Source organism: Malaclemys terrapin, chromosome 5 (genome assembly GCF_027887155.1).
Source record: "Malaclemys terrapin pileata isolate rMalTer1 chromosome 5, rMalTer1.hap1, whole genome shotgun sequence".
Lineage (NCBI taxonomy): Eukaryota > Metazoa > Chordata > Testudines > Emydidae > Malaclemys > Malaclemys terrapin.
Window position 1 is genome coordinate 81,240,406 of NC_071509.1, and position 19,413 is coordinate 81,259,818.

General features: G+C 39.2%; 1 protein-coding gene across 1 annotated transcript; it reads left to right on the forward strand.

Annotated features, from left to right (window-relative positions):
- Nucleotides 1-458: 458 nt before the first annotated feature.
- Nucleotides 459-18,832, forward strand: CTSO (cathepsin O). Its single transcript, XM_054030466.1, has 8 exons — nt 459-662; nt 5,761-5,869; nt 7,798-7,931; nt 10,839-11,006; nt 12,004-12,125; nt 13,679-13,842; nt 14,352-14,444; nt 16,837-18,832. The coding sequence occupies exons 1-8, from the start codon at nt 480-482 to the stop codon at nt 16,869-16,871; spliced, it is 1,008 nt and encodes a 335-aa protein (XP_053886441.1). The 5' UTR covers nt 459-479; the 3' UTR covers nt 16,872-18,832.
- The last annotated feature ends 581 nt before the right edge of the window (nt 18,833-19,413 follow it).

Below are 19,413 nucleotides of genomic sequence, written 5' to 3' on the forward strand. Positions count from 1 at the left end.
ATTTATTAGAGCATAAGCTTAAGAAGTGGGCTGTAGTCCACAAAAGTTTATGCTCTAATAAATTTGTTAGTCTCTAAGGTGCCACAAGTACTCCTGTTCTTCTTGTTGAGAATAGGCCACTTCCACCTTAATTGAATTAGCTCCTGTTAGTCTCTAAAATGCCCCAAGGATTCCTCCTTGTTTTTGCTAATACAGACTAAGATGGCTGCCCCTCTGAAACCTATCACCCCCAAAAGTTATCAGCTGGATTAAGGGCTGAAACATGAGGTTAGTTGTCCCTTCCTACAGCAGGGAGTGGGACGCTGCAGGGCACTTGCTGAAAGTATCAGTCAGACTAAAGCCAGGAGGGTGTAGAGGGGGTGGCTCCAGTGAGGCGCACTCCCACCAGCAGCGACAGGAGGCGGAGTCTCTGGAGCCCGGAAAGTGAAAGGGAAACTAGACCCCCCTCCTCGGCTGGCGCGGCGAGTAGCCCGGGCTCCATGAAGCTGCTGGGGCTCTGGTTCTTGTGCCGCCTGCTCCCCGGCGGGCGCGGCTCCTTCCCACAGCCTTCGGGGATCCAGCCACGGGGGAGCAGCGGCGGCCGCACTGAGTTGCCCGACTCCTGGAACCTCACTCGGGCTCGCTGGGGCAGCGGGGATGGGTGGGAGGAGGCCGCCCTGCGGGTAGGTACCGACTGCTCCTGCGCTCACCCGTGGGTGTTAAAGAAGGGGTTAGATCGGCTCCTGCTCTGGCCGCACCCCCGCCCTGTCTCTGCCTGCAGCTCCCCCAAACAGCCTCCCCGTCGTGCACCCTGCCACCCCCAGCGCTTCCCTGCCAGCAACCCACCCTGCCCGTGTACCTCCCTAGAGCCACCCGCCCTGCCCTGGCCCCTATCCAGCCCGGGGCATCCCACCCGCTGCCTCTGCTTGCCAGAGTTGGTCAGGAAGGGGGCCCACTATGTGCCAGTCACCCCCTCCTGGCTGTAACTCAGGCTCCATACTCCCCATCAACCCTTCCTGCCAGCCACCCCCTGCCTCCATACCCACCACCAATCCTGCCCGTTGCCCGGCCTCCATGCCTGCCATCCATGATCCACCCTGCCTGTCTGCTGACATCCCTCTGGCCTGCCGGCTGGCCGCTAAGCCTCCATCCCTGCCAGGCACTCCTGCCTGCCAGCCACCCAGTCTCTATAGCTGCTACCCCCCAGCCTCCCATGCCGCCTCCATACCTGCCAGGCACTCCTGCCACCCAGTCACCCATCCCTTCTCCCTGCTAGCTGCCCAGTTTCCATAGCTGCTACCCCCAGCCTGCCACTCAGCCTCCATACTTGCCACACAGATCTCTTACCTGCCAATATCTCAGCCTTCATATTCACCACTCACCCTTCCTTTTGGTGCTCCGCCTCCATATCTGCCACCTACTGCCCTCTCCCCACCTCAGCTCCCAAAGCTTTCTCTCTGCATGGTCATAAACTGCTACTAAAACATTCCCCCAACCCTACAGGCTCATATGTTAAGGGTCAGCCTCTTTCAAGCACCAGACTCCCCTTTCCTCCTCCTCCCCCCACCATCGTGAATATCTGGCCATTCTCGATTCTATAGCTGTCAGGAAGGAGTATAGGTAAAATTCAATCAGTGTTATGTGGTGCGGGGATTATGTAGTATGTGGGGAAATAGGGACAAGTCTTATGTGCCTCACACATCTTTTAAAGGTAATATGGAAAAGGAGGAAATTGTGGTTTTTTGCTTTTAGATGTATAAAGAAAGAATTAAAATTTGTTTTAAATTGATGCCTGGCTTTTCACATTAAATATATGCCTTATTCTCCACTATCTTTCACCTTGTGTAATGATTTACAAATGTGTTAAGTGGGTGTGAAATATCAGCAAATCAGAATGGTTACAGTTTATGCATTCTTTGCATGGATATAAATAGATAACACCAGCCAAAACATAGTGGAGAATTGGACCTATCATGTCTTGTCTACCCTGTTTTTTCTGGAATTTTATGGATGACTGGAGAATGAGTAGAATTGTAACATTGCAAGTGACAAGTGATTACAAATGGATCAATTCAGGAAGGAAAGGATATTTAGTCAGAGGATTGAAAACACTTTGGGCCTCATTCACCATTGTGTACTAAAGTTTGCATTGACATTTTAAAGAAAAGGAAAACTGAAATCTTCCTTCAAATAAAAGTAGAGGCATAGCAATGGATTTTCTGGGCCACAAAACCCTGGCTCTGTTTGGAGGAAAGCTTTCCCCAAACTACTACCTGTATTTTTCATTTCCCCCATAAGGTGTCAGCCTTGATCTAACAAAACCCTCTGAATTTGCCCAGTTCTCAGTCAGATGATGGTGGCATTTGTTACTCTCCTCTTCTAGTTTCCAGGTTTGATGCAGAGCAGACTCCTTTCATAGTTTGGAATTTCATAGTCACTCCCAGTGTGTAAGGTTGTGGGACTAAATTCTGTATACTTGAACTCTGCCAGCTCCCCTCTCATTGGCTTGAAACCCTGGACTCATAGAGGCCACATAAGAATGGCCATGCTGGGTCAGACCAAAGGTCCATTTAGCCCGGTATCCTGTTTTCCAATGGTGGCCAATGCCAGGTGCTTCAGAGGGAATGAACAGAACATCATCAAATGCCCTGTCACTCATTCCCTGCCTCATATTTTCAGATAATAGTGCTGTTTTCCTTTATTAACGCTAATAATATTTTACATGTACATAGGTGCCTTTCATCCCAAAGTACCTTGCAAACTAATATTTTAAAAAATACGAATGTAAAAAATGACCAGCAGTTTTGCAAAACCCCAAAATGATCAGCTAGAAAGAGCAAATTAAATATTACCGCAACCGTAGCCCAAAACACCCTCGTATGCCCATATATCATATATGCAAGCCCTTTTCAAAACCCCTCCCTTTCTAAAAGCCTTGGTAAAAAGATGCACTTTGCAGCATGAGCTGAATGTCAACAGATTTGGGGAGGAGGGATGGAAGAAATGCCAAAGATGAGGGCCTCTCACAGACAGTGTAATGTTGGCAACACCTCTTCTATCAGAGGGTCTCTCCAACTCCAGGGGCTCTGCTGACCAGAAGTGTGGCTTGGAGGGGGAGGTGATCTCTTCGATGCTGTTTGTTTTGTTGGTTTGGAGAGCAGCACTACGCAAACAGTGAAAAGGAAAATCCTTGTTTTTATGGAAAGTGGTGCCATGGGTTCTTGTGTGTGTGTATGTGTGTGTGTGTGTGTGTGTGTATATATATATATATATATATATATATATATATATGTATATGAGGCAGAATCTCAAATTTTTAAGGTTTCATCCTAAAATTTGTGGCTGTAAAACAAGTTGAAACAAGTCAGATTGTTTTACTAAGTTTTGTAGTTTATAAGGAGATTCTTTGATGCAAACCTTTTAGAAATTCACATTTCCTGATCATTTGGGGCAGATTTTTCGAAGTATTTAGGCATCTAGATACTTTTAAAATCTGGCCCTTAGTTCCCTTCAAATGTATGTAGCGGTCAAGGAGCCCTCTTCCTGGTCCTTTGGGGCAGCTGTAGTGAGTGTCCTGTAGCATGCTTTTTTCTTCCTCAGAATCTAGGAAATAGGATATAAAATGTATAATAATTACATGTCCCTTGCATTTATTTAATGTGGACTGATGCTGTCCAATATTTTTAAATACTTTTGTAATGTTACATACAGTTGAGCAGTAACTGCTGCATCTTTCAGCATAAATACTTTTCACAATATTCTGTGGTGCAGAATTACTACTTTATATTCTGATGCATCTTCAAACTGTTGAGTATTTTGATTTCTGAGGTATTTTAAAAAAAGAAATGACCTGTCATTCCAATTTGATATTCTTTCAAATAAGTAGCCAAGTCAGCTGCTGGATACTCATAAGTTAATAAGTGAGAAAGTACCAGAGATGACATGAATGTTTGTCATCAGATGCAGCAGTTCTTGTTCAGCTTTTTCAATTTGCAGACCACTTTGTCCTTTTGTGGCCAGCTTCCCCTTATAACACCCTTTTGTGCATTGTTTATTCCTCTAGGCTATCAGAAGCTCCTTGGGCAGCAGTTTTAGGAACCCAGACCTACCAGAGGAAATATCTGCAGTCCATTTTGTATTAGTATATAAATCTGCATTAGGCTCCACAGGCCCTACTTTGCCCACAACCCTTTTTTGAACCCTTTTTTTGCCCACAACCCTTATGTTTGACCATAAGTGTTTGAAAATTTGCTTGTAAAATATGCTGCTTCTGCAAGATCCTAAGAAAATAGAACCTTACTTCTAGGAGGGAAAAAAGCATGATTTTAGATTCAAAAATTCTTCTAAAGATCCACTGCTTTTTCAAGTCCACAATAGAAAAAACAATGAAAAATATTTTGAAAAAGTTATTTAAGATAAACCCTTCCACTGGTTCTCCAACTTTCTTTCTATGGTTGTCTTCTATACCATAAACTCTTCAGGACAGGGATTGTAATGATAAATGGGTCTTGAACGTGAATGTGCTCACTTAGAATGCTTAATAAATAATAAACAGATGAACAAAGTTTGAAATATTGACTTGCCCAAGTAGAGAGCTTTCCTGTGTAATTGTCATCAGCTTCTCTGGTACCTTAAATCTCTAGTTTTAAATACAAATTATGTTTCCAACCATGTGGTTGCATAGAAAACCTTCCAAATGTGATCTCTGTACAAAGTGATGCAGTATTTTCCTGCCAATCTACAGATTAGATTCAGCACACTGGTAAGACTCTCAGCAGATTGGCAGAGAGTTGGCTTTTCACTTAGGCAGAGGGACTTCCTTCATGTCAGCCTTTGTCCCTTTTAGGTTTTGTTCTCTGGCTATTTCGTTTGTGTTAAACTTTTCTAGTCCATTGTGTGAATGAATACATTGGTTGGATGCGTAAGTGGGAGTGGGCAGGGGAGAGATGAGGAATTGATGGGATAAGTTAGAAGAGAGAAGATTGTGTGTATATGTATGTGTGTATGAGAGATACAATCGGTACATAAAATGTTAGAAACAAGAAAAAAATTACTTCAAAAACAATTGCCCATCCATAATATTAAAAAATGCATTTCCAGTAGCCCACAGCTGAATAAATTGAGCCAAATCATGTATAGAGTATAATATCTAAACTCCAAACAAAGGCATACAACCACTAAACATAAACAAACAAAACATCAGCAACTTCCATACCAGATAACTTACATCTTCTGTTTTTCAAAATGGCCATATTTGCTTGACCCAAAATAAAGTTTGCAAAGTATTCTAAATATCTATATGTGAACCTATACTTAGAGAGAGGGAGGGGGTAGTGGAAGAAGAGAAAAAATATATATGGGAGGAGAGAATAAAAGAGAGAGTGGTATGTGATGTAGAGAAAGAAAGAAAAAAGATGTAATGGTTTTAGGAAGAGAGAAGGAAAAGAAAAAATGAGACCCCAAAGGCAGCAGAGGAAAAGATATACTGTGCTCTATAGAGGAAAGAAAAAGTAAAGTGAAGCCAAGAATGGAAAGAAACTACAACAAAAGTAAGAGACAGTTTAAAACACAGAAAGTTGATAGAAAATGTTACAACTAAATACAACACATAATAAAGATGACACAACTTTGTTTTGTCCCTAAATGCTGCAAGCACTGGTGGTTTTCACCTTGGTTAATATGCTTAGTACTCAGACATGTAGATGTTGGGCAAACTCTACAAGCCCTGCAAAGATGGTTACATTTCTTAAAGGAATAGGAATTTGTAATTTTCTTTTCTAGGAAAGTATTAAAAGAATTAGGAGTTTGAATTCTTTATTATCAGATGACAACACGACTGCTTTCTATGGAATAAATCAGTTTTCTCACTTGTTTGCTGAAGATTTTAAAGGTAAAGAACTAGCATGCTGCTAATCTCATATTTTTATTATTTTGCTCTGTAATTTTTGCCCTTCCCTCTTCCTGTGTCATATTAACAAACTGTTTCAAATTAGCAAAATGTTAACTATATTTAGTACTGATTAAAGTCTCTGCTTGTAAGTATGTCTGAATGCTACAGCAGTGCTCTCCACACTCGCTTGGTTTTGCAAGGTTGGATTGTCACAGAACTTGAACCTGATTCAGAAACCATACAGTTGTCTGTTTCTTTCTGTTGGTTATTAAGAAGGTCCTTTAGCTACAGCTGTCAATTGAAAGGCTGATCTGTTACACATGAAGTATTAAAAGAATTGTGCTGAACTGATTTTTATGCTGAGCGAGAAAACATCTAGGTATTCTTAAAGACTGATTGAAAATACTTCTGCATTGTGATGGTCCTTAAAGAAACACACACATTTGCTATATATGCTGGTCTAGCTGTGTTAAATCATGTTTAGGCTTTGTAGGACTGACTTTCCAATTTAATGCCTGATCCAAAGCTCACTGAAGTAGAGAGAGACTACCACTGACATCAATGGGCTTTGGATCTGACCACACTGGGGTGACACAATGGAATTGCCAATCTGTGAAAGAGGTTTGGATGAAAGGTCCATTGCCAACCCTCCAAACCTCTGTCAAGCACCACCACACAAATAAAACTATATGTCAAGTGGAAGGTCATAGAGTATGGTTTTATGTACAGACATACAAAGAAACAGTTTTACAAAATCTGATACAAAAAAGAGTAAAATTAATGCCTGTGACTTTTTAAAAAATCAGTCTTCTTTTGCCCTAAATCTTAAACTGTCTTGACTGTTACCTCTTTACAGCACAGTAATAATGCCTAGCTCTTCTACAGTACTTTTTATCATTAGCTGTCATTATCCCCATTTTTCAGGTGGGGAAACTGAGGCACAGAGAGGCAAGGTGATTTGTCAAATATCACCCAGCAGGCCAGTGGCACAGCTGGGAATAGAACCCAGGTTTCCTGTGTCCCTGTCCACTAGGCCTGGATAAATGTGTGGCTTAAGTGGCTATTGCCTATTGCATTAATAAATGTATATGTTAAACACTTCTGGAGTTAAATCCTTCCCTTGTGAAGCTATTCTTCATCACTTTATGCAACTGAAAACTGTGCATCATCTAAACTGGAAACAACTTTGCCTTGCCACAGCTGTACTTGTTTGCAATTAGATAGATATCTGTGGTGGCCAAAATCGTGGTGGGTTTATCTATTGAAATTTGTGGGCTGTTTTTTCAATCCATCAGCCTTTTGGAAGGAAAAATGATGGCCTAGACTGAAATGATGAGTGAAATAGACACTGGCACTGGCTAGTAAGATCTAGAACAGATCAAAAATATTTTTGCTGAAAAATGAGGCTTCAATTGCAATGAAAATTTTCATTTGACAGCCATTTGTTTTTCAGTGCTTATTCATTGTTTTTATTCCCTCCCTCCTTTTTCCAGTGAGCGGGGGGGAAGGAGGGAGTGAAGGGAAAAATTAAGAATGAATGGGATTTTTTCCACCAAAATGAAAAATAACAAATTTTACGAAAAATTTAAAAGTGAAAAAAATCAGGTTGTTTTCCAAAAATCAATTTTTGGCCAATATATATATATATTTTTTACCAGCTCTAATAGAACCCCTTAATAGAGAGGCCCACACTCAAATTCAAGAGATTTCCCCTTTGTTAGAAATTCAAAATATTTTAAAATAGATCTAGAATATAGTGATTGTTTTGGATTACTTGAATTTTATCTTTATATGTTTGAAAAGAATTTAAAATGCGGTATGGTACTCAAAACTACAGCTCACAAATAGATTTTAATAACTTTCTAGTGTTCTTTTTGTAATGTTATAAACAATTTTTAAACTGTAATAGCTTGTTTGTCTCTCTTTAGCTATTTATTTAAGAAGCAGACCTTACAGAGTTCCCAGATACACAGAAGTGCTGAAGAGAAAGGAAACACCGTTACCAACAAAATTTGACTGGAGGGACAAGAATGTGGTCACCAAAGTGAGAAATCAGCAAACTGTAAGTTCTGGATTTTCTTTTCTTCCTAACATCCAGTATTTTATCGTTGCACATATTATGGACTGGGATTAATACATTTCTCCTACCTGGACTGTTCCTGGTAGCATGCTCAGGCTTGAAAATGAGTTCTACATGGCATATGATGCATCTCAGCGTACATCATTGCCTGATTAATTTGTAGAGTGGCATTGACTGAAGGTAGGCTTAATCTAAGGGTCCTGTTCAAATTCAAATGATAGAGATTATATTTTGCCTACCTAAAACTCTCACGTAGTGTCTGTTTATTTGCTGTACACTAATGTTGCTGTGCTCTGCTAAAAATATCGGTGTATTCGTCCTCAGAGATGGCTGCTTTTCAATGGTGGGTGGTGTTATTTTTATGTATAGTATTTTAGGATCCTTCTAGATGAAAGGCACTATTAAGCTTAAAAAGGGTACTATGATCATAGCGATCAGAAGGGGATATACAGGTGGACAGGGATCATTTCCCAAAACAATAAAATATTTGGAACTGCCTTAATTTCATTAAATGATGTGACTACCATGTATCGACATACTAGAGCTAGCTGGAAATTTTCTGTCTAATGGTTTTTCGACAGAAAAATGTGGCTTCTGCAAAACCAAAATTTTCTGTGAAGAAAATGTTAATGTTGCCAACATTTTTTTATTTTCCTTTGAGAAAATCTAAACAAAATATTTTATTTCAAGTTGGTCATCCTAAATCAAAACATGACCAGGGAGTCCATCCCACAGAGAGCAAGTGGGTCATGAGGCACCCTAACCCTGATATGCTCCTGTACCTCAGATGGACGCAGCTCAGTGCAGAACTCGGTTAAAATGAAATGTTTTGATTTGTTGTGAAAAACTGAAATGAAATGTTCTGATTTAGGAGTGTTGGAATATTTTGTTTCAATACAAGTATCAAAACAAAACACTTAAATGCTTCTGAATCCAAATTTTTCAGAACTTTCTGTCTGTGAAAAATGTCAATATTTTATCCGAATTTGGGATGGAAATTCTGATATTGAGATCGGTTCTGCTCTACACTGTATGAGTTACTGACTCAAGAGCAGTTCTTTGAATGCAGTGCTGACATGCAACAGTAAAGCCTCTTGAGATTTAAACAGTTTGTTTTCACAAGTGTATGGGAGGGCTGGTCTGAAAAAAATAACAACATAGACCCAATAAATGTGTAAATTCATTAAAAAGAGGAAATCCAACTGATGTAAAAGTATTGATAAGACAAAGCTCTAATTAGCTAGATTTTACAGCATAAAGAAGTTTCTTGGAATATATAAAGGACTTCTAAACTTCTTTGATTATAGGCAACAAACATTACTTTTTAATGTATGATCAGAACAAAAATACCTTATATAATATATGTTTTGCTTATGTACTGCTTTTTAAATTACACCAGTATAAGGAAAAGAATTACTCCCATATACATTATATTTGAGTACCTTTACCTGTGTAGAGGTCAGTTAAAATGTCTACAAGCTATAGAATTATATAAAAGTATGTACTTGATACATCTATGGTTTTTAAATCTCCAGTCTGATTGACTAAAACTATTTACATCCCCAGATTTACATGCTCAAGCCTTTGTATTTTTCTAAACAGAATGAGAAAGATTTACTACTCAGCCTTGTTATTTGCATCTATTAGTGGCTCAAAAGGGAGCAGCTATTGACCATAGACCCTCTGCTGGGAATTCCCTCAGTGTGGGGAAGTCTCCAGTGGATGTAGAATTCAACTCCAGTGCCTCTCTTTCCACAAACCCTACAGGTAGTCTGTTGGGAGCAGGCAGGGACATATCAGTGGCAGGGCAGAAGGGTAGTCAGAGCAAAGTTGGCTCCAGCTATCTCCAGCTGGTTACAGTCCCTTGGAGACCATAGCTGGCTGAAGCAAACACTAGGCTGCTCTAACCTGCATCGAAGACCAGGAGGAGAATCAGGGAGTCATTATTCACTCTGATGCCCCTCATTCAGTGCTGCATTATCTGTAACTTGTATAAAGCTGAGAACCTGGCCCAGTACTATTCTCTCTTTTGACTCTTCACTAGTATGATAGACCCTATGGGTATGTCTGCAGTGCAATAAAACACCCATGGCTGACCCAGGTCAGCTGACTCGGGCTCGTGGGCCTCGGGCTGCGGGGCTATACATTTGCAGTGTAGATGTCTGGGCTTGGGCTGGAGTGTGGGCTCTGGGAACCCGTGCGTGGGGAGGGTCTCACAGCCCAGGCTCCAGTCCAAGCCTAGACATCTATGCTGCAATTTTAGAGCCCCCGAGCCCCGTGAGCCTGAGTCAGCTGATCTGGACCAGCCACGGGTGTTTTATTGTGATGAAGACATACCCTAAATCATGCTCCTCAGATCATTTATGCCTGGTGCCTCACACTTTATGAGTTGTCCTTTCATCCTTTCACCTAGTTGTTGCTTTTCAAAATATAAACTAGTCATAGCAACTTTCTGTAACAAGAATTATTTAAACATAACTGTTGAAAATAGCGTAACAAAAGAGTCAAAACCCAGATTAGGACAATATTATTCTAGGACAGAGAGTGGTTTAGGTTCTGTATACTGAAGAGATTGTTTTAGTGTTAGCAAAGACAAATTGGGGTGGAGTATAGAAAGAGTTCTTAGAATAGGAAATTAGGAATGCTAAATCATGGAGAAGAAAATTCACAGTTCTATAACAAATAGTAAAAAGACTAAATTAATTTTAAAACATGATATTGGATACAAGGAGACACTGTTTACAGTGATTTTTGGCTGATGCTTCAATAATTAAAACAATAAGAAGAAACATACTATATTTAAACTACTTCCTTTTCTTTTTTTGTTTTGTTTAGCAGTTATAGGCAAAAAACTGTTCAATGACAAATATTGGATTTTTTCCCCCCCAGTGTGGAGGCTGCTGGGCTTTCAGCGTTGTGGGTGGAATAGAATCTGCCTATGCAATCAAAGTGAATATTCTGGAAGAACTCAGTGTACAGCAGGTCATTGACTGTTCATACAACAATTACGGCTGCCATGGTGGCTCTACTGTTAGTGCTCTCAGCTGGCTGAATCAGGTCTGAGTCTTTTCATAAATCTTAAACTGTTCCTTATAGATTTTCCATACTAATGTATTTTATAAAAACAAAAAACAGCAGGTAGCACAAAACGTGCATGGATTACAGCATGTCTAACTTATTGGAATCTAGTTAGTTTCACATGGAATCCAGAGTTACCAAAGTTTGAAGCTATGTATAAGTGGGAAGATTTAAATGCATTGCTTATGAATTCAACAAATCAGCCCCCAGGGATGCACTGTGAGCAAAACAGCATCTGTAATTCAACAGCATCTTCATTTCAATTCACCCTGAATTTTAGGGCCTGATTTTCAGTGGTGTTAAGAACCTAAGCTCCCATTCAGACAAACAGAAGGGGCAGGCATTCCATGCCACTGTAAAATAAGCCATTTATTTAACTGTCATAATATGGATTTACATGCCTAACTATTCTATTTAAAGAGCTCTCCCATCCTGAAGAATAAGGTGGATGTGAGCCAGGATAGTAACAGCTCCAGATGAGAAATTTAATTTTTCATTATATGGAGTGTGCATCCCCATTCTGCATGGGCTCCTTGCATAGCAGCTCAGGAAGCTGAAATGCATAGAGACATTGCTGCATAGATCTTCTGCCCTCCACCAAAGGCATACAAGACGTACAGATGGTGTTTCATTAGCCAGTAGGTGGAAGTAGCCTGTGTAGAAGGTCCACAGCTGCACTGTGGCTGGAGAGGAAGGATTCCTCTGTGAGTGCTCCCCTGCCAGCTAAGCCCCAGCTGTTCAGATGCTGGTTTGAGGTTTTGGCCATATAAGATGAATTGTTTGTAAATACAATATTTTACAGAGGTTCTCATGAGGGGTCAGTGATTCTTAAAACTTCAGTCGGGGGTTAGTGTGCATGAATGCACAGGCTCCACACCACTTGGAATTCTGCAATGCCAGGAGATTACTGAAGACACCAGCTTTTATACCCTCTTTGGCTTTAGCACCAAACATTCATTAATATATCTTCTTACAGACACAAGTAAAATTGGTGAAAGATTCTGAATACACTTTTAAAGCTCAAACAGGACTGTGCCATTATTTCCAGCCCTCTGATTTTGGAGTTTCAATCACAGATTATACTGCGTATGACTTCAGGTAACCACTATTCATTCTTTTTATTTGCTGTACCTTTTTCCTGTGTCCATGGGCTATGAAGTGAAGTCAGAGCCTTCACTGCATTGGGCAGCCAAAGGTTATTTTTACTGATGGCATTAGTCAATCATGCAGGTATATGTTAATCCTGCCACCGTATATAAAATCATATTCATTTGGGCATTTGTGGTCTAGATTTTTTTAAATCACAGTAAGAGTAAAATGCAGTTGTTGTAGCCATGTCATTTCCAGGATATTAGAGAGACAAGGTGGGAGAGGTAATATCTGTTACTGGACCAACTTGTTTGGTGAGAGAGAGAAGTGTTTGAATTACACAGAGCTCTTCTTCAGGTCTGGATCAGAGTAAAAATCATTTTCAGCTACTAAAAAGTCAAAGTGCACTCTCTTTCTTTGGTTTCAATTTTATGCATATACTTTTTGAAAGTTAAGTCACCTATACCTCATGAACAACAGATCCTAGTGCTGTCATCAAACTTCACTGAAAAAAAAAAACCCAGTAAGCATTTGATTACTTCAGTCCATATCTATTTGCATTCCTTTCCACTGCAAACATCCCTCACTTTCCAGCCTGTGACTTGAGCAAACACTGCTATTGACTGAAATTGGTAAAGACAACTTGTTTTCTTTTTAATTTTGTACTAAGTTGACTTTCTAATTTTTTTTAATTGTCAGTACAATACAATTTGCTTTCAGAAACAACATATGAAAAATCATTCCAGTAGCAGGAGGATGACAACCAAACATAAATAGCTAAAAATAAGTAATTCTATAGCTTTATTACTGAATAATTTTGGTAATAACCAAATTAAACATACTTAGAGTGGCTGAGAATATTTTAGGACCATTGCATAACTCCAGTAAAAAAAAATTGTGAGAGGGTGTTAATCACTTGATTTAACTGATTTTGTTCTGAGAGCAGTACATTTAAAATAACCATAGAAAAGTGTAAGTGGATAAACTAATTTAGAAATTCCTATTAATGATTGACCAGTGATGTTACCAACACATTCATTGTATAGCATATCCTTTTACACTAAAATATTTAGTTATATTTCATTAGAATTGCTCATTTTGTTAGCTAAAATGTAATGTTTAATACATATTCTAATACAGCCTTAGTTACCAGTTGTCCAAAGCCTACATTTTGGGCAGAAAGCTGCTTTGAGCTTCAAAAAACATATTAAAGACTCATTAAGGTTTTCTTTGTAGTGTGTTAACATATTTCATGGATTGTCAAAAGCCACATTCTAAGTGAGGAAGAGGAGAGTCGCAGCTACATAGTACCTGCTGTTCCCCTGCAATTGTACCCAAAATCTACTTAATTATCATTTCTTTAATACAGGCAAATTCTTCGCTTTGTATCTCCTACCTTACCCTGTTTTCATCTCGACATATAAACCTGTGAAGTTTAACTTTTACAGGAAACAGCTTGGTTATTTGAATATTAAATTGGACAGAATCAGCTGAGTGACTTGGAGATTGTTTTGACACATTAAAGTTTAACAGTTTTGGATTATGACTTAACTTTTTCATAGTGGCCAGGAAGACGAAATGATGAAGAAGCTTGTTAACTGTGGACCTTTGACAGTGACAGTAGATGCAGTTAGCTGGCAGGATTATCTGGGTGGGATCATACAGTATCACTGCTCCAGTGGAAAAGCAAATCATGCTGTTCTCATCACCGGTTTTGATAGAACAGGTAAAAATTTCATTAGCTAGAGTCAGAAAACTGTGGCTTTTATATGTATTTTGCTTCACTGAATAATGTTGTCTTTTATTTAAAAAAAAAAAAGAGGTTAAGCTATCTATCTTAAAACAAAAAATAGTTAAATGTTGAGCCCATCTAGGCTCTGTACTTGCAATGTGATCCATGCAGACAGACCCCCAGAGCATCCTTGCAGAGCATAATTGACAACATAGCAATAAAAATAGAGGTTAGCACAAATTCTGTTAATCTAGTATATGATGTAAGTATAGTGTTTCAATATTAGTTCCTCAAGAATGAGGCTATGCTGTACCAGCAGCAGTATGACATGAGTTTGTTGGCTATACTGCTAATAGTAGATTCCACTATCATTACATCAAGTCAGCATAAACTGTGAAACATTATAATGACTGATAAATTAGACAATGCGTTAAGAGTTTTATCAGGTTTCCCAAATTTGCTATTTTCTGTAATTATTTATGAAAAAATCTCTCTTTTTACAGGTAGCATCCCTTACTGGATAGTACGCAACTCGTGGGGGCACACATGGGGAATAAATGGTTATGCTCATATTAAAATAGGTAGTAATGTCTGTGGTAAGTCAAACAAAACATTGGTTTGAACAGTAAAGGCACATGCTGGGCTATATTTTTCCATATAAGTGAAAGGATCTGGAAAACACTTCAGCTAGAAGTTCAGATGATAAAAAAAACAAAATCACTTTATTTATAAAAAGAGGACGAGATGAGTGCAGGTAAAAAAGAACACGTAAATAAAACAAAATCTGTGCTAAAAACAATGAGGAGTCCGGTGGCATCTTAAAGACTAACAGATTTACTCGGGCATAAGCTTTCGTGGGTAAAAAGATTCATCTGAAGAAGTGGGTTTTTTACCCACGAAAGTTTATGCCCGAAAAAATCTGTTAGGTTTAAGGTGCCACCAGACTCCTCGTTGTTTTTGTGGATACAGACTAACATGGCTACCCCTCTGAATCTTTGCTAGTGGAGCTAATTCATACATTTAAATGATTAGTTAATATTTATAAAGCACTTTGGAAATGTAAAGCTCTAAGGCATAACAAGTTAAAGTACATGTTAGTTTAGTTAAATTACATGGGCACAGATAATCTTATTATGCAAGGATTCAGTCCTGCAAGCAAATCTGCAAACATGTTATACTTGTGTGCAGCCCGGTGATTCTGCAAAGGAAACAGGGTTCTTGCCTGTAGGTTTTCCTTCAAGAATAGTCCCTAAATTACCCTTCACCAAGTCTCCTGACAAAGACCATCTGCCATTTTTATTTTGAACTTTTTTTAGGGTCTGATTCTGTGAGGAGATGAAGTCTCGTCAGCAGCTCACGAGATCAGACTCTTATTCCCAAATGAGGGTCTCACATCTGATTACAATAATTGAACTAGTAGTTATTCTGTCTACCTTTTGTACAGGAATCCTAACAGCAACTAATGCAATGTTGGGTTTGTTAGTCTGTCTCAGCTTCGGTGTGTCAGTTTTTTGGACTTACCTACCATAAAACCCCATATCTCACACGTACAGGTCCTGATTCATGATTGCTCAGTACCTTGGCTGGTCAATTACTCATTTTGCACTAGTGTATAAACAAGTATCAAATCAGACTGGATAACATTTTGCACCCACTTTGCAATGATGTGATTACACAAAGATCAGGGCAACACGAATTGGGCCCCTAAGACCCAGTCCCACTTGGAAGGAAGTTTGGGCCCTTATTTAGATGTTTAAATTTGATAATATTCATTTATTATTGTATGAACTAGCTACCTGGTAACACTGTTAATTTGAGTCATGATAACTAAAGCAAGCCGGCTGTAGAGGTGGACCAAGAGAACAATCAGTAAAATTAAAGCTCACTAATTCAATAATTCTCACATTAACCCAGTTGTCTCTTAACCTTCTTCAGCAAAGAAACAAAACCAAATTGCCTGTGCCCTAAATTCACCAGAGGGGAGCAGTAGAAATTCTGTGAATCTATTAATCTTAGTTTTTCTCTGTTCAGAATTTCTCTTTTTTTGAATTAGACATTAGTTCTGATTTAGGACTAGATTGTGATGCAGAAGCCTTCCCTTCTATCTCCCACCCTCCTCATTTTGGACACGAGCCTGTCACAATTGCACTCAGAATACAGGGACTGTTCTTTGGTGCACCCTTGGGAGAAGTACAGCTACTCAAAGAGGGTTGAAATGAACAGGGGTGTGGACTTTCTGCACTCTGGGCATCCTCAGGAAGGATTGCTGAGTCACTTTCTCTCCTGGAGCTTTTGGTGGCGAAAACGTGGCATGCCCACCACTCACTACACATGGCTGTTTAACTCACCCTATCTGTCCACTACCTTTTTCCTGGAGGATGTTTAGAAGGGCTAATAAGAGAGTAGGAAAGGAGGGACAATTGTAGTAGGGCCCCTCAAATATCTGTAACTTGGATGAAATGGGGGTAAAATGGGAGGGTGGGGCCCCAGAAAACATGCTATACTGGGGCCACAGATTTCTCTGTAATGGGCCGTGCGTAATCTGTGGAGGACCTAGAACATGACAGCACGTTGGAATGGTAAAATTTTACCAACAGTTTTTCCAGTCCGTAGGGGAAAAGGGAAAGGATTTTGAGTCTTAGACTAGGAAAACTACAGCTCACATTTCAACATCCTGTTGTGCTAACACATTGTAAGTTCACCAGAGTTGCATTAAATTCCCCAAGAAAAGAACCGAAGAGCTCTAATGTGAAAAATAAAGGGGGGGGGGGGAGGGTGAGAACTGTAGCTGTTTTCATACAATATAAAAGAGTAAAAGGCAAAACAGTTTAGTTTTGTTTCCTTTTTCTTTGCATTTCACCTATACTGGCTCATGAAGTAGGACTTTTGGGGGTTAAGTTTCAGTTGGCTATGAACAGCAAGTTTAGTTTGAAATAAATGCATTCTTAATACTTATTCAATATCTAGTTTGTATTTTACTTCTTCTAGGTATAGCAGATACAGTTTCATCTGTGTTTGTTTGACACCGACTGGCCAAACAAAAAAACACACTGCTGGCAGTCATTTGGCAGATACTGGTATTCCGTAAATTTATACTTATTCAATATGAAGAAATTTTACTTCAAAATTTTTAAAAACTATTTTAGTATGAGGGATTGGTCTGCTGGGCATTACAGACATGGCGCATCCAGAATTCAGGAAGATACTTCAGCTTCCAGAGTCTGTGACCCTAAATCTGATTGGGGTTGCACAGACAACTCAGCAGAATACCATACACTTGACCCTCGGTTCTGAGAAAGAAAGATGAAACAAGAGTCACGCTCTGGTGGTCAGTTTGGAAGTTTGAGCTTTATGCACTGCCTGTTGAAATATTTTAAATGGGAACCCTAGACGGAAGGCATGGAGCACTGGAAGTTTCTCGGTCCCAAATAATGCCCACTTACAAATCCTGGCAGCGAGTCCTAGAATGTCACTAACATCACAATTGGTTCAGAATGAGGAACAAGGGAAGAATTGACAGGAGATAATGTTGTTTGCTGAAAGTTTTCAATCCAGAAATCTAGCGGTATGGCAGGGTGCAGTCTGAAGGCACTTTAATGAGAGGAGAAACATGATGTGTCTTTCCATTTCCTCTTGTCTTTCATTTTCAAAACCCTTGTGTGAAATGACAGTTCTTTGTTATCACTCCTGCACTTTCTGAAGTGCCTGAATTGGCTTTCTTGTAACTTTGTTTGACAGCAGGTGCTGTTTGCACTAGCATGGACTTTCTCTCTTCTGCTTTCTCTGCCTCTCCTCTTCAGTTTTCTTATGGGCCAGTCTGCATTATATACCTAAACAAGCAGGTTGCAACTACATTATAATCTCTCCTAACAGCTCACTTGTATCGTGAAGGCTAAAAGAAGCACGGGGAAGGAAAGAGAGCACACCACATAGTGATGGAACCATCAAAATGTATATATGCCTTCTTGTGTAACCATGTAACTTCATCTCTGCTCACCCTCTTCCTTTGAGCGTCTTTGACCCTCGCCTCTCATGTCTTATTAAATCTAGTTTTTATGCTCTTCAAGGCAGGAAATTTTTTTTTGGGGTGGGGGGGTAGTGCCAGGGCATTTTAGAGAATTCAGAATGAATTAATAGTTCTTGTCTTCCAATGTACTTGACTACCTATTAGTTCAGAGAGCAATAATTAACCTGAGATATGAAAGCATATCTGCTGTACCCTCTCTTTGCATGTAAGGTTGCAAATGGGCCATTTTGTTCTTTAAAAAGTGTTGGAGTGGCACCTGCTTCAATCTCCTCTCTCTACCTCGATTAATTACACTTCTGCCAAAGGCAAAAGGGAAATTCAGACTATGATTGCCATAGCTAAAAGATGCCTATAACTCACTAAATTTGTGTTCTACATATTAATATCAGTCTTCTAACAGTCCATCCTTTTTCAGAGCTAATCATCAATTGTTGCTAATTATTAGCAGGAGAATAAAGAACGGCTACTGAGATACCTCATTTTCTCTGTATTTCCCCAATTAGCACCTTTAACTGGCTTGTCATAGAGATCATCCCTCTAGCCATAGATTGCTGGATTAGTTTCCATACAAAACCCATTTATCTCTGCCCTTCTCCATGTGTTGGTCAGAGGAAATCTCTGAAACGTGATTATAAAGGCATTGAACTTTTTGATCTGTAGAACATAAGAGTAGAAAGCAATGTCATTTCTGAATTTTAAAACACTCCAGTATCATTTATTTATTTAGTAACTTTTGCGAATTTTTGTTTTTCTTGTCTGTGGTAGTCAGTTTTTGCTGTGTAGAAATAATTGTGAATCAATGTTTACATTTTTTATAAAAACACATTTGTAACTTTTAGTTGAATTGTGAAGAGATTTTACAAATATTTTGCACTGTTAAATTTGAACAGTTTGCTAATTACAATGTTGAATATGTGTTTTAACAATATTCTTTCTAAATAAAGAATTTTGAACATTCACTTGTATCCTATTCTTATATTCCAAGTGTACTGAAGGGATAAGAAAAGCTTTATGAAGTTCCAGTAATGGCTGCTGTTTCTGTTTACTTACAGTTTTTTGCTAACTCTCCCCAGTTTATCCTGTGTCTCACAATATTTGCTGTTTGTGTTGATGCTATGCTCCATTTGTCATTCTGGTTTAATAAAGAAAAGGTTAAGGGGTGACTTGATTAGAGTCTATAAGTATCTACTTTACTTATAAGAGGAACACATATTTAATAATGGGCTCTTCAACCTAGCAGAGAAAGGTATCGCATGATCCAATGGCTAGACGTTGAAGCTAGGCAAATTCTGACAGGAAATAAGGCATAATTTTGTATCAATGAGTAAGTATTCATTAGAACTACTTACCAAGGGTCATGGTAGATTATCTCTCTGACCATTTTAAAATCAATATTGGATGCTTTTCTGTGGCCTGTGTTATTCAGGAGGTAAGACTAGATGATCATAATGGTCGATTGTGGCCTTGGAATCTATGAATCTATTAATCAGATCTTGGATTATCAAAATATAGGAGGGAAAATTCCTAAGTGCAAAAGT